Source organism: Halichoerus grypus, chromosome 15 (genome assembly GCF_964656455.1).
Source record: "Halichoerus grypus chromosome 15, mHalGry1.hap1.1, whole genome shotgun sequence".
Lineage (NCBI taxonomy): Eukaryota > Metazoa > Chordata > Mammalia > Carnivora > Phocidae > Halichoerus > Halichoerus grypus.
In genome coordinates, this window is record NC_135726.1 from 10001 (window position 1) to 31552 (window position 21552).

General features: G+C 43.8%; 1 protein-coding gene, 1 non-coding gene and 1 pseudogene across 2 annotated transcripts; 1 reads left to right on the forward strand and 2 right to left on the reverse strand.

Annotated features, from left to right (window-relative positions):
- Positions 1 to 595: 595 nt before the first annotated feature.
- On the reverse strand, positions 596 to 1704 carry LOC118530515 (transmembrane protein 91 pseudogene; annotated as a pseudogene).
- Positions 1705 to 3493: 1789 nt separating this feature from the next.
- On the reverse strand, positions 3494 to 3599 carry LOC118530520 (U6 spliceosomal RNA). The gene has a single exon (XR_004914692.1). It is a non-coding gene; the product is annotated as a U6 spliceosomal RNA (small nuclear RNA).
- A 2526-nt stretch (positions 3600 to 6125) lies between these two features.
- On the forward strand, positions 6126 to 21320 carry PRDM7 (PR/SET domain 7). The gene is made up of 10 exons (XM_078063498.1): positions 6126 to 6267; positions 6678 to 6794; positions 7113 to 7220; positions 13857 to 13906; positions 15834 to 15990; positions 16639 to 16740; positions 16956 to 17227; positions 17635 to 17702; positions 18868 to 19165; positions 20922 to 21320. The coding sequence occupies exons 1-10, from the start codon at positions 6135 to 6137 to the stop codon at positions 21318 to 21320; spliced, it is 1704 nt and encodes a 567-aa protein (XP_077919624.1). The 5' UTR covers positions 6126 to 6134.
- Positions 21321 to 21552: the final 232 nt, after the last annotated feature.

Genomic DNA, 21552 nt, shown 5'->3' on the forward strand with positions numbered 1-21552 from the left:
AAAACCAAGAGCAGCTACTGTGGGTCAGGCACAGTTGGGCACAGGGGAGACCCAGTAGCTAATGAAAATATACATATATTACTATATGCCACCGTTTTAACTCATTTGAACCTCATGATGTCCCAGAAGTGGGAATTTTTCCCATTTTACAGGTGAGGAAAATGAGGCACAAGGATGAAGTAGCTTGCCCAAAGATCTTCCAAGTGTGTGAGACCTAGGATTTAAGCTCAGGTTCTTAACCACCACTCTGGGCTTTCACTCTGAAACACATCTCGTTTTCCCCTTAGCAGAACCTTCTCTCCACCCTTGTTTCCCCCCAGGCATAGCACCTGTGTTTTCTTTTCTTTTGTTTTAAAGATTTTATTTATTTAGGAGAGACAGCATGCTTGGCAGAGGGAGAGGGAGAGGGAGAGGGAGAGGGAGAAGCAAGCTCCCTGCTCAGTAGGGAGCCCAGGTAGGGCTCCATCCCAGAACCCTGGGATCATGACCTGAGCCGAAGGCAGCCACTTAACTGGCTAAGCCACCCAGGCGCCCCTGTTTCCTTTTGTTTTAAATGCACTTTTCTCTTTTATTTCCAGCTGCCTCCCAGCCCCACCCACAGACTGACCTTCCAGGCCAGGCAGAAGGCAACGGTGAACCACAGGCCAGAAACAGCACAGCATGAAGAAGACAGCCAAGCCGAGGTGGTCAGGTGGTCATGGGGGTAGTGATGTGGGAAACAAAAGCAAAAGAAATGTAGCTTAAATTAAATCTCCTTACAGCTTGCGGCCCACAGATGGATACTTGAAACATGCGGAGCGTGACCTTCCTCAAGGAACTCACGGCCACTTTAGTGCCTTAATGTTTATGTTTTACTGAAGACTAGAAGTAACCTTGTCTTGCCAGCAGCTGGCCCCTGAAGGTCCTAAGAGCCTCGCTTCCAGATTCCTTGGAGACTTGTGCTATCCCTCACCCCTACTAATTAGAAAGTATGATCAGTCACTCCTCACAATCCCAGTACAGCTCTTTCTGCCCACAGGTCCTGTTCTGGGAGCAGGGAAGAGGTGACGGTGTACGCAGGGAGAGACAGGAGGCCCCTGACTCCCCTGACTAGGCTCTGAAACTATTCCTGGCAGGTGGAGATGCTGAGACAGAGCAGAACAAGTGATAGGGGGACAAACCAAGATGGCACAAGAGTCTCAAGGCCACAAGCTTCCTGGTCAGTTCTCAATAAAAGACTGCCACTAGAAGCCCTCATTAGCAACCCACTCAGGACCCCTCTCACTCTAGAGAGCTTTTTTCTTTCCTTTCTGTTCTCACCTTCACTTAATAAGCTTTCACTTTGCTTCACCCTTTTGTGTTAGGAAGATTCATTCTTGGACTCCGTGAGACAAGACCCCTGAAACCCTGTAACTGTAGGAGGGAGGAGAGAAGGCTGCCCCCATCCCAGTCTGAGTTGCTGTCACTGGATGGTGCATCCTCAAGGTCAGGGGGCCCTGGCTCCCCCAGGCCAGTGCTCACAGAGGGAAGAGATAGTGATAGGGACTGCCAAACCCTCAGACACTGTGAAAACACTGTCTCTCAAAAGGGAGGCCCCAACTCGGGCCCACCAGGCTTCTGGACGTGGGGCCCACAGGCCACACCCACCAGCAGAGGCTGTTGGAGCTCTGGAAGACTGGGGCTGTCCGTGGCTGAGGAGAGGATCCTGGAACGGTTTCTGTCCATGGCCATAGGTCGGGACCTCCTGGGCCCCTGTACTGACAACCACCCTCCCCCCGCGACAGACCCTGGAGCCCCGGAAGCCTGCAGGTGATGGAACTCCGTGAGCTCCGCGCTCCCCCGGACCCGGGCCTAGGGACTGGGGGTCGGAGCCCTCCACTGGGCTCCCCCTAGAAGACACATAAAATTAACCATCCCAGGGCCTACTTCTAGATTTTATATTAAATTATATTGATAAGACTATATACTTACTTGCCAAACCGAACAGCTTTAACATTAACTTTATAAGAAATGTTAATATCTGACAGGCTAGCCTACCCACAATTATTTTCAAGGTTCCTTGCTATTCAAGTTATTTTTACACTTTTTTTTTTTAATATTTTATTTATTTGACAGACAGAGACACAGCGAGAGAGGGAACATAAGCAGGAGGAGGGGGACAGGGAGAAGCGGGCTTCCCGCTGAGCGGGGAGCCCGATGCGGGGCTCGATCCCAGGACCCCGGGATCATGACCTGAGCCGAGGGCAGACGCTTAACGACTGAGCCACCCAGGCGCCCCTACACATAATCTTTTTAACCAGCTTGAAAAATTCCACAAGTTAAATTGTTATTTTTATTGGAATACATTAACATCTGGAGACCCGATGTATTTATAACACTGAGTATTTCTATTGGAGAGCACATTATGCCTTTCCATGTGCTTCTTTTCTTTCTGTCACTATCCTTTTGAATTTTTCTTATTTGTTGCCAAGTCTTAGTTTGGGAAGTTTTTTTTTGAAGGTGTCGTAGTTTTGTTTTAGTTTTGCTATTTAATGGGTCCTTTTACTCCACTGTATCTTATCCAACAGGAAGAGACCACCTTGCAAGTGCATCCTACTTTACCAACTTCTTTACTATCCCAGCAGGAGGAAGGATGGTTTCCTAGCAACAGCCTGGCCAATGAGAGACAGTCATAGCTCAGCCAATGAGAAGTCAGGACACTTCAACTTCCTTTACTCCGGTGAACATTTTGTTTTTAATGGCCTTCCCAAATCTCCCTTCTCCTCTCTAAAAGAGTAGCCCTCTCCTTTGTTCCGAGGACTAGCCTGTGTTTTTGCCGTGGTTTGCTAGTCCTGGATTGCAATTCTCTGCTATTCCAGGATAAAGCCATTTCTGCTGGTAAGATAACTAGCAGCTTTCTTTTTAAGGTTAACGGTGAGCACTTGAAGAGCGAGATGTTGTCTTTTTAAAATCTCATGTTCTTTGAGCAGTGAAGCCAACAACAGGGACCACATAGATGCTCCTGCACAAGATCGACCAGCAACTCTGCGCCGACCCAAACATCTGCCACTACACAAATGGTCTCACAATTTCTAGAAGCTCCCCACTCTCTTACTGTTCGCTCTACTCCCAAACTCCCACCCAGCACTATTCTCGTGGGAACTTGAGAGGTCTGTGGGCCCTTTAAAGGTCTGATCGGCCACTCCCTTCATGACGCCAGGGGGAGCAGTCCACTTAGCTGGGCAACTTTGCCTGGAATCTGGTGGTCCTTCCACGGTAAGAATTCTGGAGTTAGGAGGCCTACTTTAAGTACCAGGAAATCATGTTATGTTTTTGTGATCAAAACTTAGTAAGGGCCAGAAACACTATTCCCATTTTATCTGCTGAAAGCCAGTAGGTCTTAAACTGGCCCACTTCTGTGGACCCACTGTCCTTACATTTGGTGCATTTTTATGCAAAATACTTGTATTTTTTTTTCAGGTTTTTTTTTCTTCGATTTTATTTATGTCTTCTTACTTCTGATAACTTTTTTTTTTTTAATATGGAACACTTCACAAATTTGCATGTCATCCTTGAGCAGGAGCCATGGTAATCTTCTCTGTATCGTTCCACTTAAGTATATGTGCTGCCGAAGCCAGGGCTACTTCCGATGACTTTTAGACCTACATTATTTAAATATGCTTTTTACTCACAAATGCCACTTCTACTTTTAGTTTAAGAATTCTCTGAGTGGGAAAAAGGGGCGCCTGGGTGGCTCAGTCGTTAAGCGCCTGCCTTCGGCTCAGGTCATGATAACAGGGTCCTGGGATCGAGCCCCGCATCGGGCTTCCTGCTCAGTGGGAAGCCTACTTCTCCCTCTCCCACTCCCCCTGCTTGTGTTCCCTCTCTCGCTGTGTCTCTCTCTATCAAATAAATAAATAAAATCTTTAAAAAAAAAAAAAAAAGAATTCTCTGAGTGGGAGCACCTGAGTGCTCAATTAGTTAAGCATCTGTCTTTCGATTTCAGCTCAGGTCATGATCTGAGGGTCTTGAGATTGAGCCCTGCGTGGAGCCCCACATTGAGCCCTGATCCAGGCTCCTCACAGGGCATGGAGCCTGCTTAAGATTCTCTCTCTCTCTCCCTCACCACCGCCCCCCCCCCACCCCGCTTGTGCTCTCTCTCTCTCTCTCTCTCTCTCTCAAAAAAAAGAAAAAGAATTCTCCGAGTGCTTTTCTAATATACTTATTATTCCATTTGTTGGGTTTAAACCTTTGAGCCGTATAGACTTTATTTGGTGTCTATACATTGTCTCATCACACATTACTGAATTACATAGTTGTCCCCTGAATGTAATGCGATGTTCGTTGTGTACTAAATGCTCATATATAGCTATTGCTAAAGGTGGATTTTACAAGGAAGGGCACAGGTGGCCTAGGAGACCCTTCCAGAGCCTGAAAGTCTGTCAGGACACAGGACGGCCAGGTCCATCCTAAAGACCAGACCTGCCGTCAGCTCAATGCGCTGTGCTCAGCCTGGGATGCAGGACACTCTGCTCGGTCTCCTGCCGTGCGCAGCCTTCACCAACGTGTGGGTACGGAAAAGAATCAATGAAAACTGCCATACTACGCCTGCGTGCTGGGGCTTCTTGACAGACATGCACTGGACTCAGAGCAGCCAATCCCCGCGGGGTGGGGCGGGACCGCCCACGGGGGTGGAGTTCTGCCAATGACTGACACACACAGCTGGCCCTACGCTCCGCCCCATTAGACCCTTTCTGACCGCCAATTGGAGGGAACAGTTTCATTGCAGCGCTGATTGGTGGCTTCTGCCTGACAGGGCAGTACAAGCCGGTGTCTCGCGCGCTGAGGCGTCTCACTTCGCACCGGGCGGGAAGCGCGCAGGGGCTCCGCGAGGGCGCCAGACCAGGGTGGGCAGTGAGGGAGGCCGGGGAGACTGACGGGAACACGGAGGCCTTTGCCGTGCCCTGTGAAAACCTTCTAAACCCTGACTCTGAAACCTTCAAATCCCACCCGGGAGACCCTAGATCCCCTCACCCTGGCTGGCTCCAAATCCCCTCAGCCTCAAGGGACACCAAGTCTCGCCTCCTTAAGGGAACCCGATTCCGCTGCCTTGGTGGGACCTCACATCTCGGCGTGAGACCCCAGAGCACCTCAGCTGCAGAAACCTCAAATCCCTTCACCCAGAGAAACACTAAATCCCTTAATACTTAGACCCCAAAATATCCTGAGTAACACAAATTGCCCTCAGCCTGAGGCACCCCCAAAACCCTCAGCCTGAGACACCCAAAACGTAGCACCCGCAGAGAACAAATTTCCCCAGCCTCAGAGACCCTAAATACCCTCAGCCTGTGAACTCTCAAATCCCTTCAGCTTCACAGACCCCAGGTAACCTCCAAGTCAGAAAACCTAAAACCCATTAATGAGAGACTCCAAATCTTAGAATGAGAGACCTCAAATTCCCTCAGTCTCGAAGATCCCAAATCCTCTCAACCTAAGCATTCTAAATCTCTCCAGCCTGAAAGACCCCAAATCTTGTCCTGAGAGACTGCCAATACCATCAGCCTGAGGAACCCCAAATGTCCTCTGCCTGATGCCCCAAATACCCTTGACATGAGAAACCCCAACCCCCTCACCCTGAGTGAGACCAAATCCCCTCACCCTGAGATCTCTCTGTCCCTTAGAGATCGAGCCTGTTTATACCAGATTTTTCCAGAATCCCCAGGGGGACATCCCAAGAAACCCTTCTTTGAGAAATAATCACTTCCTGTCCCTGGAACAGAGCTGTGATAGTCTGTCCCCAGTCCCGGCATTCAGGGACCCCCAGGTCTCCTTGGTGCTCTTCTGGCCTTGCACCTCAGGACTCCCATCAAACACCCACAGCCACATCCTTCAAGGAGCCTGTGCGACCTTTTCCTCAGATGGGCCAAACTGCAGTGGAATAAAAGAAACAAAATCTAGCTGTTAGGATGGTCTGTCACTGCCAGTAGGGATTCTTCCATCCCACCAATACCCCCAAACCTTCCCTGCATCTTTTAATCCTCTCTGGGGTCCCCACATCTTCTTGTTCTGGACACCCCGCCCAAATGGAGAAGACAGACGTGGCTCTGGGCAGTGGTCTGGGCTGTCACCCTCTCTCAGCACCTTCTTCTTCCACAGGCCTTGGGGCAGAGAGACTCATGGGGCCATTGCCAGCCTCAGAGTCAGAGCAAGGCCTGCCGGGAGGTCCCAGCACCATGAGCCTCAACAGGTCCCCAGAGGAGACCCCTGAGAGAGACTCAGGGAGAACAGGATGGAAGCCCACGGTGAGAGGTGTGGGAGAAGCTGGGCTCCAAGCATGTCTGTAGGAAGGATGAGGAGGGGGCCTGGTGACAAGGCGCTGGTCCCTGGAGGACCACGGACTCCTGGCCTACATTCTCTGCGTATGGACACAGGAGGGGGGCACTTGCTCCTTTACAGGATGGGGCTTGGGGGGAGGGGCACAGGACAGTACCATCAGCAATTGCTCTCTGTCAGGAGAGAGCTAGTAAAACGCTCAGTGTTTGTTCAGTTAATCGGGACACCATCAGGAAGGAGAGAAGCTCTTTACCCTTGCTTCACAGAGAGCACTCTGAGGAATGGGGGAATGCACTACATTTAAGGTGGAGGAGAAGGCCCAGCTCGAAATCCCAACTTGTATTAGTAAGTCACTGATGGAATCTCTTATTTTCTCTAGGCCAGAGATGCTTTCAAAGACATTTCCATATACTTCTCCAAGGAAGAATGGACAGAGATGGGAGACTGGGAGAAAATCCGATATAGGAATGTGAAAAGGAACTATGAAGCGCTGATTACGATAGGTAACCAGAAGTGCTGGGTGCTGACAAGACTGGAAAACATGAAACAGGCCTTCAGTCCCTGTATTAGTTTGCCTCTTGGGTGGCTCTGTCTGCTCACAGTTCCCTTCTGTGTGAAGACAAATCTGGAGCAAAATTTTGTTCTTTCCTATCAGTGTAGGGCTCGTACTGGCAATGCAGAGCTCACCTCTCGCCTTGCTTTAGACTCTACCAGCTCATCCAATTGAGTCACACTGACTGGGTGGTGCTGTCCATTGCCACTGTGCTTTGTTCCTCCTTCTAGCTCTTCCCTTTTAGGACAAGAATTTTGCTTCTTTCCAGGTCTCAGAGCCCCTCGACCAGCTTTCATGTGTCACCGCAGGCAGGCCATCAAACCCCAAGTAGATGACACTGAGGATTCTGATGAAGAATGGACACCAAGGCAGCAAGGTGAGGGGCCAGGAAGATTTTGAGGTTTCCTCCTGAAACCCAAGGTTTAGGTCTCAGCTGCATCTCAGGAGTTAACAAAGGAAACTATTTCCTCAACAACATAAATGCAAGATACAAAACAGCATGGGGTGCCTGGGTGGCTCAGTCGTTAAGCGTCTGCCTTCGGCTCAGGTCATGATCCCAGGGTCCTGGGATCGAGCCCCGCATCGGGCTCCCTGCTCCGCGGGAAGCCTGCTTCTCCCTCCCCCACTCCCCCTGCTTGTGTTCCCTCTCTCACTGTGTCTCTCTCTGTCAAATAAATAAATAAAATCTTTAAAAATAAATAAATAAATAAAGGACACTCCTTTTAAAAAAAAAAAAAGATGCAAAACAGCATATCATATAGTAAGAGGCTATTCATATAAAGATTTTAAATGTGGACAATAATTATATTATTTATAAATACATTAATAGTGTATAATCGGTGGTAAATGTATAAAAACAAAAGAAATGCCAAATTCAGAATAGTTATCATAAGAGAAAAAGGAAAGGGTGGCAGGTGGCTTTGCTGTGTCTTGCCTAGTTTTCTCTAAGATTTCATTTATTTGAGAGAGAGAGCATGAGAGAGAGCCCGGGTTGGGGGGAGGGGCAGAGGGAGAGGGAGAAGCAGACTCCTCACTGAGCAGGGAACCCGAAACAGGCCAATCCCAGGACCCCGGGATCATGACCTGAGCTGAAAGCAGACGCTTAACCGATTGAGCCACCCAGGCGCCCTACTTTTCTGTTTGTTTGTATTTTTGTTTTTGAATTTTAAAATAGAAATTAAAAGATGTAAAGATAAAAAGAAAAAGATATAAAGATATATAGTAATGTTGAGATAAGGCTGAATGGTGGTGGATATATAGGTTTTCCGGTATGATTCTCCACACCTTTCTATATATTTAAAATTTATCATTTTTTGAAAAAGACTCTTTTCCCTAAACATTATTAGCTAATGAAAGGACGGTTAAAGAAACCTTAATTAGACTGTAAGTCCACCAAAGTGCTAATCTCAGTTATTCTTATTATTCAGTTATTGGATTAAATGTCTTAGAAGAGAATAGGATGAACATATTTAAAGATACATAATTGTTTATGTTTAACCACACACATCTTTTTACCCTAAAATGAACCAGATTCTTTGTCTTAATTCTGGAAGAGCGTTTGAGATAACTATTTTATCTCCCTGATCTTTCCCACATATAACTTACCAGAGCAGCATCAGGCAAATGACATCAGATGCAATCATTACAAAAGAGAACTGAGAAACATTTCCTCTTCTGCCATTCAGACAAGAGAATTTAGAGGAAGAGTCGATCTCCCTAAACTGGAGAAAGCAACTTGGATTAGGTCTATGATTCCATCTATGGATTTCTGATTCCTTAGGCTCTTTTTTTAAATATTTTTTAAATATTTATTTATTTATTTGAGAGAGAGCGAGCATGAGTGGGGGAATGGGCAGAGGGAGAGAAGCAGACTCCCCGCTGATCACGGAGCCCAACACAGGGCTCCACACGAGGCTCGAAATCATGATCTGAGCTGAAACCAAGAGTTGGCTGCTTAACTGACTGAGCCACCCAGGTACCCCAGATTCCTTAGGCTCTTAAAACTAGTGTAAGGGATCTGAAAACACAATGCCTGGTTGTTCACAAAGGTTTTGACATGAAAAGAAAGTCTTCATAGGGAACATATACCCCATGGTTTACCATATATCTACACAGCTTTATCTGGACTCAGCTAAAACCCCTACCCCACTCAATGTTTTCATTTTGGTTACAAAACATAATAACAACATAAATTTACTCTCTTAACGATATTTAAGTATATAACACAGTATTGTTAACTATGTGCACATTCTTGAACAACAGATTTTTAGATCTTTTTCATCTTGCATCACTGAAACTCTATACCCATTGAGCAACAATTCCCCATTTCCTCCCCTCCCCGCCACAGGCCCTGGAAACAACCTGTCTATTCTCCATATCCATGAAGTAGATACCTCATATAAGTGGAATCATGCACTCATGTGATGTTTATCTCAATTAGCATAATATCCTCAAAGTCCATCCATGTTGTAAAATATCACAAGATATCCTTCATTTTTAAGGCTGAATAATATTCCATTGTGTCCATATATGATATTTTCCTTATCCATTTATTTGTCAATAGACATTTAGGTTGCTTCTATCTCTTAGCTATTATGAATAATGCTGCAATGACCATGAGTGTTACCTTCTTGGGTAATTAATCCCATCATGAGGACCACATTCTCATGACCTTGTCTAATTCTGATTACCTTCCAAAGGCCCCATCTCCAAATACCATCACATTGGAAGTTAGGGTTTCACATAGGGATATTTTGGAGAGACATGATTCATTCCATAGCACCCAATTGTTAATAGGGTTACTTGATTTTTTACTATTGAGTTATAGCAGTTCTTTATATATTCTGGATATTAACCTCTTATCACAGATGTATGTTTTACAAGTATTTTTTTCCCTTGCCTAGGTTTGCCTTTTTACTCTGTTGATTGTGTCCTTTGCTGCACAGAAGTTTTTAATTTAGTATGGTTTCATTTGTCTATTTTCTGCTTTTGTTGCCTGTGCTTTTGGTCATAAACAAGAAATTGTTTATTCATACTATTCCAATGTCATGAGGCTTTTCCCCTTGTTTTCTTCTAAGTTTTATAGTTTCAGGTCATACATTTAGGTCTACGGTCCATTCTGAGTTGATTTTTGTATAAGATGTAATATAAAGGTCCATCTTCATTCTTTTTAAGTTTTCATTTTAATTACAGTTAGTTAACATACAGTGTTATTATATTAGTTCCAGGTGTACAATAGAGTAATTTAACACTTCCACACAACAACGTGCACTCATCACAACAAGTGCACTCCTTAATCCCCATCACCTATTTAGCTCATCCCCCCACCCACCTCCCCTCTGGTAACCATCAGTGTGTTCTCCTCTATAGTTAAGAATTTGTTTCTTGGAGGGCGCCTGGGTGGCTCAATTGGTTAAGCGACTGCCTTCGGCTCAGGTCATGATCCTGGAGTCCCTGGATCGAGTCCCGCATCGGGCTCCCTGCTCGGCAGGGAGTCTGCTTCTCCCTCTGACCCTCCCCCCTCTCATGTACTCGCTCTCTCTCATTCTCTCTCTCTCAAATAAATAAATAAAATCTTTAAAAAAAAAAAAAAAGAATTTGTTTCTTGGTTTGCTTCTCTCTTTTTTTCCCCTTTGCTCATTTGTTTTGTTTCTTTTTTTTTTTTTTTTTTTTACAGATTTTATTTATTTGACAGAGAGAGACACAGCAAGAGAGGGGACACAAGCAGGGGGAGTGGGAGAGGGAGAAGCAGGCTTCCCACGGAGCAGGGAGCCCGATGTGGGACTCGATCCCAGGGCCCTGGGACCGTGACCTGAGCCGAAGGCAGACGCTTAACGACTGAGCCACCCAGGCGCCCCATTTGTTTTGTTTCTTAAATTCCACGCATCAGTGAAATCATGTGGTATCTATCCTTCTCTGACTGACTTATGTCACGTAGCATAATACTCTCTAGCTCCATCCATGTTGTTATAAATGGTATGATTTCATTCTTTTTTATGGCTAATAGTCATGTATATATTATATAGAGATATAGGTATAGATATATTTATATATATATAACATCTTCTTTATCCATCCATCAGTTGATGGACACTTGGACTGTTTCCATAGTTTGGCTATTATAGATATTGCCTGTATAAACATTGGGGTGCATGTATCCCTTTGAATTAGTATTTTTGTATTCTTTGGGTAATATCTAGTAGTGCAATTGCTGGATCATAGGGTAGTTCTATTTTTAACTTTTCAAGGAAACTCCATACTGTTTTCTGGAATGGCTGCACCAGTTTGCATTTCCACCAACGGTGCAAGAGGGTTCCCCTTTCTCCACTTCCTCACCTTGCGTTATTGATTTTAGTCACTGTGACAGGTGTGAGGTGATATCTCATTGTAGTTTTTATTTGTATTTCCCTGATGATCAGTGATGTTGAGCATCTTTACATGTGTCTGTTGGCCATCTGTATGTCTTTTTTGGAAAAATGTCTATTCATGTCTTCTGCCCATTTTTTAATTGGATTATTCATTTTGGAGGTGTTGAGTTTTATGAATTCTTTATATATTTTGGATACTGGCCCTTTATCAGATATGTCATTTGCAACTATCTTTTCTGTAGGCTGCCTTTTAATTTTGTTGATTGCTTCCTTCACTGTGCAGAAGGTTTTCATTTCAATGAAGTGCCAACAGTTTATTTTTGCTTTTGTTTCCCTTGCCTCAGGAGACATATCTAGAAAGAAGTTGCTGTGGCCAATGTCAAAGAGGTTACTGCCTGTGCTCTCCTCCAGGATTTTTATGGTGTTAGGTCTCACATTTAGGTCTTTAATCCATTTTGAATTTATTTTTGTGTTTGGTGTAAGGAAGTGGTCCAGTTTCATTCTTTTGCGTGTTGCTGTCCAGTTTTCCCAACACCATTTGTTGAAGAGATTATCGTTTTCCCATTGGATATTCTTTCTGGCTTTGTTGAAGATTAATTGATCATATAGTTGTGGATTCATTTCTGGGTTTTCTGTCTGTTCCATTGATCTATGTGTCTGTGTTTATGCCATTACCATACTGTTTTAATCACTAGAGCTTTGTAATAGAACTTGAAGTCCAGAATTGTGATGCCTCCAGCTTTGCTTTTCTTTTTTAAGGCATCTTCATTCTTTTGCATGTGGCTATTCTATTTTCCCAGCACCATTTGTTGAAAGGATTGTCCTTTCCCCATTCTGTAGTCTTGGCATCCTTTATGAAGATTATTAAACCATATGGGCTTTCTAGTCTGTTCCACAGATTATATGTCTGTCTTTATGCCAATAATATGTTGTTTTGATTACTGTAGCCTTGTAATATGTTTTGAAATCAGAAAGTGTGAGGCCTCCAGCTTTGTTCTTCTTTCTCAAGATTGTTTTGGTTCTTTGGGGTCCTCTGAAATTTCATATTAACTTTAGGATGACTTTTTCTATTTTTGCAAAAAAAAAAATACCACTTGGGTTTTGATACGAATTGCATTGAATCTGTATATTGCTTTGTAGTGTAGACATTTTAACCATATTAAGACTCCTAATCCATGAACATGTGGTATGTTTCCATTTACTTGTGTCTTTTTTTTTTTTAAAGATTTTATTTATTTATTTGACAGAGAGAGAGAACACAAGTAGGCAGAGTGGCAGGCAGAGAGAGAGGGAGATGTAGGCTCCCCGCCGAGCAGAGAGCCCGACGTGGGGCTCAATCCCAGGACCCTGGGACCGTGACCCGAGCCAAAGGCAGACGCTTAACTGACTGAGCCACCCAGGCGCCCCTACTTGTGTCTTCTTTAAATTCTTTCAGCAATGTTTTGTAGTTTTCAGTCTATGAATGTTACACCTCCTTGGTAAAGTTTGCTCCTAATTATTTCGTTCCTTTTGGTGCTATTATAAATAGGACTGTTTTCTTAATTTCCTTTTTGGATATTCCAAAATAATTTCTTAATTTCCAATTTGGATTATTGTTAGTACAATACAAATGCAGCTAACTTTTTTATTAAGTTCAATTAGCCAACATCATTAGTTTTTGATGTAGTGTTCAATGATTCATTAGTTGTGTATAACACCCAGTGCTCCATGCAATACACGCCCTCCTTAATACCCATCATCTGGTTACCACATCCCCCCACCCCTTACTAATTTTTTTAAAGATTTTATTTATTTATTTATTTGAGAGAGAGAGCACACATGCACAAGTTGGGAGGGAGTGGCAGATGGAGATAGAAAGGCAGAGAATCTTAAGCAGACTCCATGCTGAGCACAGAGCCCAACGCAGGGCTTGATCTCATGACTCCAAGATCACAACAGGAGCCGAAACCAAGAGTCAGACACTCAACTGACTGAGCCACCCAGGCACCCTAAATGCAACTGATTTTTTAGTGTTAATTTTGTACCCTTCAACTTTGCTGAATTCATTTGTTAGTTCTCACAGGCTTTTTTGTGGAATCTTTAGGATTTTCCACATATGAGATCATGTCATCTGTGAACAAACATAATTTTACTTCTTTCTTTCCAAATTAGATACCCATTATTTTTTTTTCTAATGCCCTAGCTGGGACTTCCAGTACTATGTTGAATAGAAGTAGTGAGAGTGGGCATCCTTGCCTTGTTCTTGATCTTAGAGGAAAAGCTTTCAGTTTTTAACTGCAGAGTGTGATGTGGGAAATAGACTTTTTTATTATGGTGAGGTAATTTCTTTCTATTCTCAGTTTGTTGAGTATTTTTGCCATAGAAGTTCATGGCGTATGTTTTAATATGTGTAATGATAACTTATGAACATAGGATGAAGCATAAATGAGGTTTTGTCTATTTTTTTTTAACATTTTAGGTCAATTAGTTCATGCCACCAGTAGCAGCATAGGCTTTGATGATAACTTCAGAAACCATTTTCCAATCACCCTTTGATTATCCATGTACTTATCACTCCCTGGTTAAGAACTCTGTGTCTCTAGTGAGAGCCTCTGGAGTTTGGAAATATTTACCAACCAAAACACTGATTTCTTATCACTTTATAGTCAGACCTTCTTGGGTGGCATTCAGAATGGACCAGAATAAACACCAGAAGGTGAGTATTTCCCAAAACCTGTTGACAAGAAAATCTTTCTCATGGATTTAAACACAGGTAAGAGTAGGAGCTGATGCCTTCCTTTCCTGATCTCTTTAGCACAATATCCAATACCATCATCACTTTAATAGCTATTAAGAACAGCAACAGTATGGGCGCCTGGGTGGCTCAGTTGGTTAAGCAACTGCCTTCGGCTCAGGTCATGATCCTGGAGTCCCAGGATCGAGTCCCGCATCGGGCTCCCTGCTCGGCAGGGAGTCTGCTTCTCCCTCTGACCCTCCTCCCTCTCATGCTCTCTGTCTCTCATTCTCTCTCTCTCAAATAAATAAATAAAATCTTTAAAAAAAAAAAAAAAGAACAGCAACAATATTAGCTACCACTTGTTTTATTTTCACTGTACTTCAGACTTTATTTTAAGCATTTACATGAATAAACTTACTTAAACCTTACAACAACCCTATGAGGTGGGTAATATAAATATCACCATTTATAGCTGAGGAAATTGAGACAAAGACATGTTTGATTATATACCTGAGATCACAGTACCATTGGTAGTGCAATCTAATCCCAAGCTCCTTCTCCAAACCACTTACAAACTCATTAAAACTTTCAGAGTTTTATAAAATTTACATCATTCCTTTGATGATTCCAACCTCGGTTCTTTTCTATTATGCTCAAGTGAGAGATGAGCTAAGACCCTCTAAATAAGAGAAGCTTACAAATATACTAGCAATTTATACACTGGATGATCCCAGATGAAGGAGATAGGCTCCCCACCCTGAGAGTCTCCCATTCTAATAAGAGGAAGCATCTCCCAGCCCTGAGTAGTTTCAGGTTTGATGATTGAGAAACAACTAATAAAATGACTTTAAGATTTCATATAGGTTACATAATATTCATTAGAAACTCCAGATAGGTATCTGGAACTGATTTAAAATGTTCATACTTGTAGGAGGAAGCAACAACTCCTTCCTCTTGAGCTCTCATTAGGCAACTCTCATTTTGTTCAAAATCATTTGTGTAGACTGTCTCTGCACTGCAGGCTCTTTCTTCTCAGAAGTCCCAGGCCCAGCTTAAGGCACCAGAGGGCCCCTCAATGTTTTCTGCATGAGTAATTCCACATTTACAGATTAAATCAGAAGTAAGAAGGTCAAGGAATGCTAAAAATAATATCTGTGATTTAGATTTTGAACATGGGGACAATTGAGAGGGTAAATTGATAACGGGACTGTAATCTCATATTCATACTATATCAAATAGCTCACCAAACAATTTGATGATCATTATGATATTTTCTGTTCTCTATAACATTAAGAATTAGTACATAGACCAATTTATGGATCAGGAAACTGAAGAGAGCTAGTTGCGGTACAACCTAATTCAAACAAAATTGACAGGAACCAGCTAATCTAATTCCAAATATTCTTTCTTGGATATGGCAAATGGCAAATTTAGCATCCTTTTTGTGTGTGTGTGTGTGTGTGTGTTTAGATATATTTCTGCCAACCCTTTCTTTGCTTTCTTCCCCCTCTCTCCACTCTGTCACCTCATTTTCCAGATGTGTGCTGTCCCCTCCATTTGCCTACATTTCCTCCTCCATCAAATGTCCACTAGTTTATAGAAGATCCCCTCTTTTCCTCTACGAGCCCTCATCACCTTCTTTCACAGACCTTACTGATTCCCAAGTAATCGCCCTCCTTCACTCTCACTTTTATGGAGAAATTTGAGAAATTTAAAGCCATGGGTTCTAGTCTTGAATTCAATACCCACATATGCCCTTTCTTTTCCCTCTAGTATTCAGACTCCCCAGGTATTCCCAAGGGTTGTTGAAGTATTAACTAAAGTTATGCATGTGAAAACACATCATAAGCCTTAAAGGACTAAAGAAATGCATGTTGTCTTTTAATATATGACTCTCACATTGAAGGGAATACCCAGAGCGCCATTAAGTAATGAATCTAGTTTGAAGGAATTACCAGAAACAGCAAAGTTGCTGAACACAAGTGGCTCAGAGCAGGGCCAGAAACCAGTGTCCCCTCCTGGAGAAGCAAGTACCTCTGGACATCACTCCCTACAAAAATTGGGTAAGAAAAAATAATATGGGGACTTTTAGTCCCTCTAATTCCTCCAGAAAGGAGGAATGATGAATACAATGTAGGTATGTGGGACGGACTTTGGCTAGGCCTGGGTTTAAGCTAGACTAACCTGAGACCTGTAGTTAGCATTGAGGCCTTGGACAAATCTTAGAAATTCTCTGAGCTCCTAAATGCTAATCTGAAAAATGAAGATAAGGATGCATGGGTCATATATTGTTTGAAAGCATTAAATTAAACATAAAATAATTGACCCATGCAAGTTGTCCAATAAATCCCTCGGTGATAATAAAGACCATACTTTCTTGGTGTTGAATGCCCAGGCCCTTGATTGTTCAATGCCTGACATATCATGTGCCTTCAACAAATATTTTCTGAATGAAGAAATATATGAATGAACCATTTTCTAAGAGGAAAGATTGCAAAGATTAACCTGATAATGGGAAGAAACTAAAATTGAATTAGCCATCTATAGTCAGTATGGAGTCTTACTCTCTGAATAGTTTGGGGACGGCAGAGAACAGAGTATATAGAAGGACAGGTAATAATTTATCGGAGGAGATTTCACATTTTCTGACAAAACAGGGACTAACACTCCAGACCCGACCAACCTCACTCACATACTCTTTTCCAACTCAGAACTCAGGAGAAAGGACGTTGAAGTAAAGATGTATAGTCTACGAGAAAGAAAGAGCCTTGCATACCAAGAGGTCAACGAGCCCCAGGATGATGACTACCTCTGTAAGTGACCATCTTGGCCCACTCTCAAAGGAACTTGTTCTCTCCTGGTACAGTAACTTTGTCTTGTCTTTGGGTCCCCAAATCATCCCCTTCCTCTAGTGACTGGGAGTACAGGGTAGAGGCTAAATGATGTGAGTGTTGGGCTCTTTCTGAAACTACTTAAGTCCAGGAACATGCACTAACCCTTTCCTAATCCCTGTTGCTCTCACCTCCAGACTGTGAGAAGTGTCAGAACTTCTTCATCGACAGCTGTGCTGTTCATGGGCCCCCTACTTTTGTAAAGGACAGTGCAGTGGATAGGGGGCAACCCAACCGCTCAGCCCTCACTCTGCCCCCTGGTCTGAGAATCAGACCATCAAGCATCCCTCAGGCTGGGCTTGGAGTATGGAACGAAGCATCTGATCTGCCATTGGGTCTACACTTTGGCCCGTATGAGGGCCAAATCACAGAAGATGAAGAGGCAGCCAACAGCGGATACTCCTGGTTGGTGAGAATCATCTACTTCTTCCCCCATCTTCTGGCTTCCCACATCCCTCCTGTGGATTGGTAGGACATCACCTTCTACGTGGATGGGGATAACATGGTTAGCTGTGTGTACTGAGTGGACTTTGCATGAACCTGCAGCTCCTACTTAAAGATCAGAGGGTAAGAGGGAGCACAGTGATACAGAAACAAACAGGAGGCTCCCCCCTTGCGGGACCCCTGCTCTGCGTTGACGAAGTGACTCAGATGTATAGATGATGACTAAGGAGCACATCATGTGGTCACATTGGGGATTGATTCCATGCATGCTGAAAGAGCATTGACTGCAAGAGAGTAAAATAATCCCTCTATTACCTCCCCACCAAAACAAAACAAAACAAAAAGTCTTTAATTTCTCTTTCTCAAACTCAGATCACCAAAGGGAGAAACTGCTATGAGTATGTGGATGGAAAGGATAACTCTTGGGCCAACTGGATGAGGTAAGGCCAACAGGGTTCTGGGTTCTGAAGAGGACATTCATCTCTCACAAACCCATGCTCCTTTCCTTCTTGTCATGCCTCCCTCAATGGTCTCCCTCAATCCTCGGTTCCTCTTTTTTCTCCTTACAATGCTCTTTCATTTCAAGAGATGGTTTTGGAAAAAAGGAGCTGAGAACATAGTATATGTCCTCAAAATATGCTAGATAAAATTTGGACACTGAAAAAAACCCTGAGGAGCCTAGACTCATGAGGAACACTGGATTCACACTTTAATTTATCTAATCAATATTCATAAGCACTTACTATGTTCCATAGTGGAGTTCATTACTTAAACATATTATACAACCCATGTCCTATTGAAGACATATTGCAGGTAGACAGTAGACAATTGATTATAGGAACATTTAACTATAATTTCCCTATTTTTCAAGAGGTATACAGTGTAGGGGTAACCTAAAACAAGGGATCTTTAATCCATGAGGGCAGCAGCTCTTCCTAGCCTCAGTTCTAGTAGAACTGGTTCGGAAGCCTGTGTAGAAATGGGCTGCAGTATGGCCACCGGCCTCTGTGCTTCATGATCCAGCCCCTTTCCTTGAGGGGCTCACATGTTCCCAGGGGATGAATTATGTGAGTAAAATATTGTTTTTCTGTGTTATTGTGCAAAGACAGAGCTCCGAGGTTCTGTGGGAACTTTGGGGAGGCATGCTTCAGATACAGTGTGGGGAGACTGGAGAAAGACCTCTCAAAGGAAGATAGATTTGGGCTGAGTATGGAATGATGTGTAGTGATCTAGAAGCAGAGTCCATGATCAAACACCAAGTTCTATGGTATCAAGCACCAAGTTCTATGGTATAAACTTAATTTAAAGTTTAGAGAAACTAGATGTCACTGGGTTTTGTGACCAATCAAGGTGGCGGTGAGTCTGGAATTAGGATTTGGAAAATGGTTAAGCAGGCAAGGGAGAAAGCCTTCTAGGCAGGCTAAGGGCAGTAAGCAGAACTTGGAGATGGGAATTCATATGATATCGTGATGGAGGCTTGAGTATGAACTGAGCGTTCCTGAGGAGGAGTGGGTGAGTGGGCAGCATCACAGCATGGAGGCCTTCAGCATCAGGGGTGGATCTGACAGGTAGTGGGAACTTATCTCCTGTGGTTCTCTTTCCCAGGTACGTGAACTGTGCCAGGGATGACGAGGAGCAGAACCTGGTGGCCTTTCAATATCATAGGCAGATCTTCTACCGAACCTGCCGGGTCATCAGGCCAGGCTGCGAATTGCTGGTCTGGTATGGGGACGAGTACGGCCAGGAGCTGGGCATCAAGTGGGGAAGCAAGTGGAAGAGCGAGCTCACGGCAGGGAAAGGTGGGCACCACTGCTCTTCAAAACAGAAAGGAAAGGAAGAATTCTCCTTGGCAGTTTCCACAGTCCAGCTCTTTTTTTTTTTTTTTTTTTTGTTAAGATTTTATTTATTTATTTGACAGAGAGAGACACAGCGAGAGAGGGAACACAAGCAGGGGGAGCGGGAGAGGGAGAAGCAGGCTTCCCGCTGAGCAGGGAGCCCGATGCGGGGCTCAATCCCAGGACCCTGGGATCATGACTTGAGCCAAAGGCAGATGCTTAACGACTGAGCCACCCAGGCGCCCCTCACAGTCCAGCTCTTAAGTAGAGTAAAATCCTGTCTAAAGTCAGTACAATTGCAATTCAGAAGTTTCAGAAATAAGGATTCATTTCAAATGCATTGGACTCTTGGGAACAATTTTTAAATTTTTAATTTTTGTTCTGATTTCTTAAATACTTCATGCACAAAATATATAATAGAATATACTGATAAAAAAATTAGAGGCAAAAAACAAGTTTTCAATCACCTACCAGCCTCTCACCAAGGCAGTTTCTTCTGCCCTTTTAGCTCTTTCTTCTTAATTTGCTCAATATTTCTAGGTGATATGTGTATGTTGGTGTGTATTCACTCATAATTCAGTTAGCTGTCATGTGAGTTCCTACTCTGTGCCAGACAGGCTTCCAGGAACTAGAGGTACAGACTGAACAAGATTTTCAGAATCACTGCTCTTCAGCAGCTGATGACTGAATGAATGAGGGAAACACACACATACATATGAATGCGTGTGCGTAACATCACACAGCAATTAGTGCTTTGAAAGTAAAACTAGTCCTCAGAAAGTGTCTGGGGACCAATGTGAGGGAAGGGTGGGGTGCAACAGAGCTTGGACAAGGAAGGACTCTCTCAGGAGATAAGATTTGAGATGAGCAAACACCTGTGAGCAAAGGATTCCAGGCAGAGGGGACCCGCGAGGACAGTTGCCCCGAGGCACAAGAGAGGTGGGGTGTGAGTGGTGTGTGGCTGAGAACCCACTCGGATGGAGGAAGCATAGAGTGTAAGAATGGAAGTCAGACAGATATGTAGACGCCCTAGGGCCTGTGGTCCACGCTGACACCCTGGGGGTTTTCCTGACCGAGATGGAACAACTGGGCAGTTTTCAACTGGAGAGTGACATGTTCTCTGTTTTAAGATGATGCTTTGGTTAATTTTGGAGAAAGACTGCAGTGGGGAATCCCCTCCAAGATTACATCATCTCTAAGTGAAAGAAGGCAGCAGATTGGCAGAAGATGGATGGCAACTGGGGGTGTGATATGTATCCTCATAATTGGTTGGGAAAATATTTTGCAACAGGACTTCCTATTGTATTGGAAATGGGCTAAGACTGAATGATATAAATACAGTATGAAGGGCATATGTTTATGTTATGATTTGTGGAAAACTAAAAGAGAAGCAATTTATAACCTAGTTAGGGCAGCAGGAACCAGAGCTCTTTAGTCCAGGAGACCTGCGCCCCTGTGTCGTCCAATCTAGGTCCCACTTTCTAATAGAGATCCAGACACATATTGGTCCTCAGTTAAATATGTCTTTTTAAACGGGGAGACTCAGGCTCATGTTTACTCACATATTCCATCTAAGTCATCAAGAGAGTTGTAGCCTCTCAAAGGAAGGAAATCACTAAAGACACTGTCACAGAGTCATACGACTTAGAAGGCACTTGTATGTGGGGAAAGGTCACTGTCCTTCCATCCGTATAAGGAGGGGAGCTGCCTCAGATGCCACTTGAAGTTACCTAGTCTGGGCGATACATAGAAAAGGCCCTTGATACGGGCTTTCTGGATTTATGAGGGAGACGTAGTGAGTAAAAATGGAATGGAAAAGTGAAGGAACACTCGGCGGGAGACAGAGTTTGCACTGTCAAAACAATAAAAATGAGTACTGGGGCGGCCTCACCAGGAGACAATGCATACAACACAGGCAGTTGTGTCAACAACTACCTGACCAAAAATTTCCTCTTTCAGCAGAACCAAAGCCAGAGATACATCCATGTCCTTCCTGCTCTCTGGCCTTCTCCAGTCAGAAATTCCTCAGCCAACATTTGGAACGCAATCATCCTTCTCAGATCTTCCCACAAATATCTGCAAGAGAATATTTCCAACCAGAGGATCCCTGCCCAGGCGATCAGAATCAGCAGCGGCAGCAATATTCGGATCCGCAGAGCTGGAGTGACAAAGCTAAAGGCCAAGAGGTCAAAGAAAGTTTCAAACCTTTGCTTAAAAGTGTAAGGCAGAGAAGAATTTCAAGGGCCTTTTCCACCCCATCCAAAGGACAAACGGGGAGTTCTGCAGTGTGTGAGGGAATGGTGGAGGAAGAGCCCAGCACAGGCCAGAAATTGAATCCAGAGGAGACAGGAAAATTATTCATGGGGGTAGGAATGTCAAGAATTATAAGAGTCAAATATAGAGGCTGTGGGCAAGGCTTCAATGATAGGTCACATCTCAGCAGACACCAGAGAAC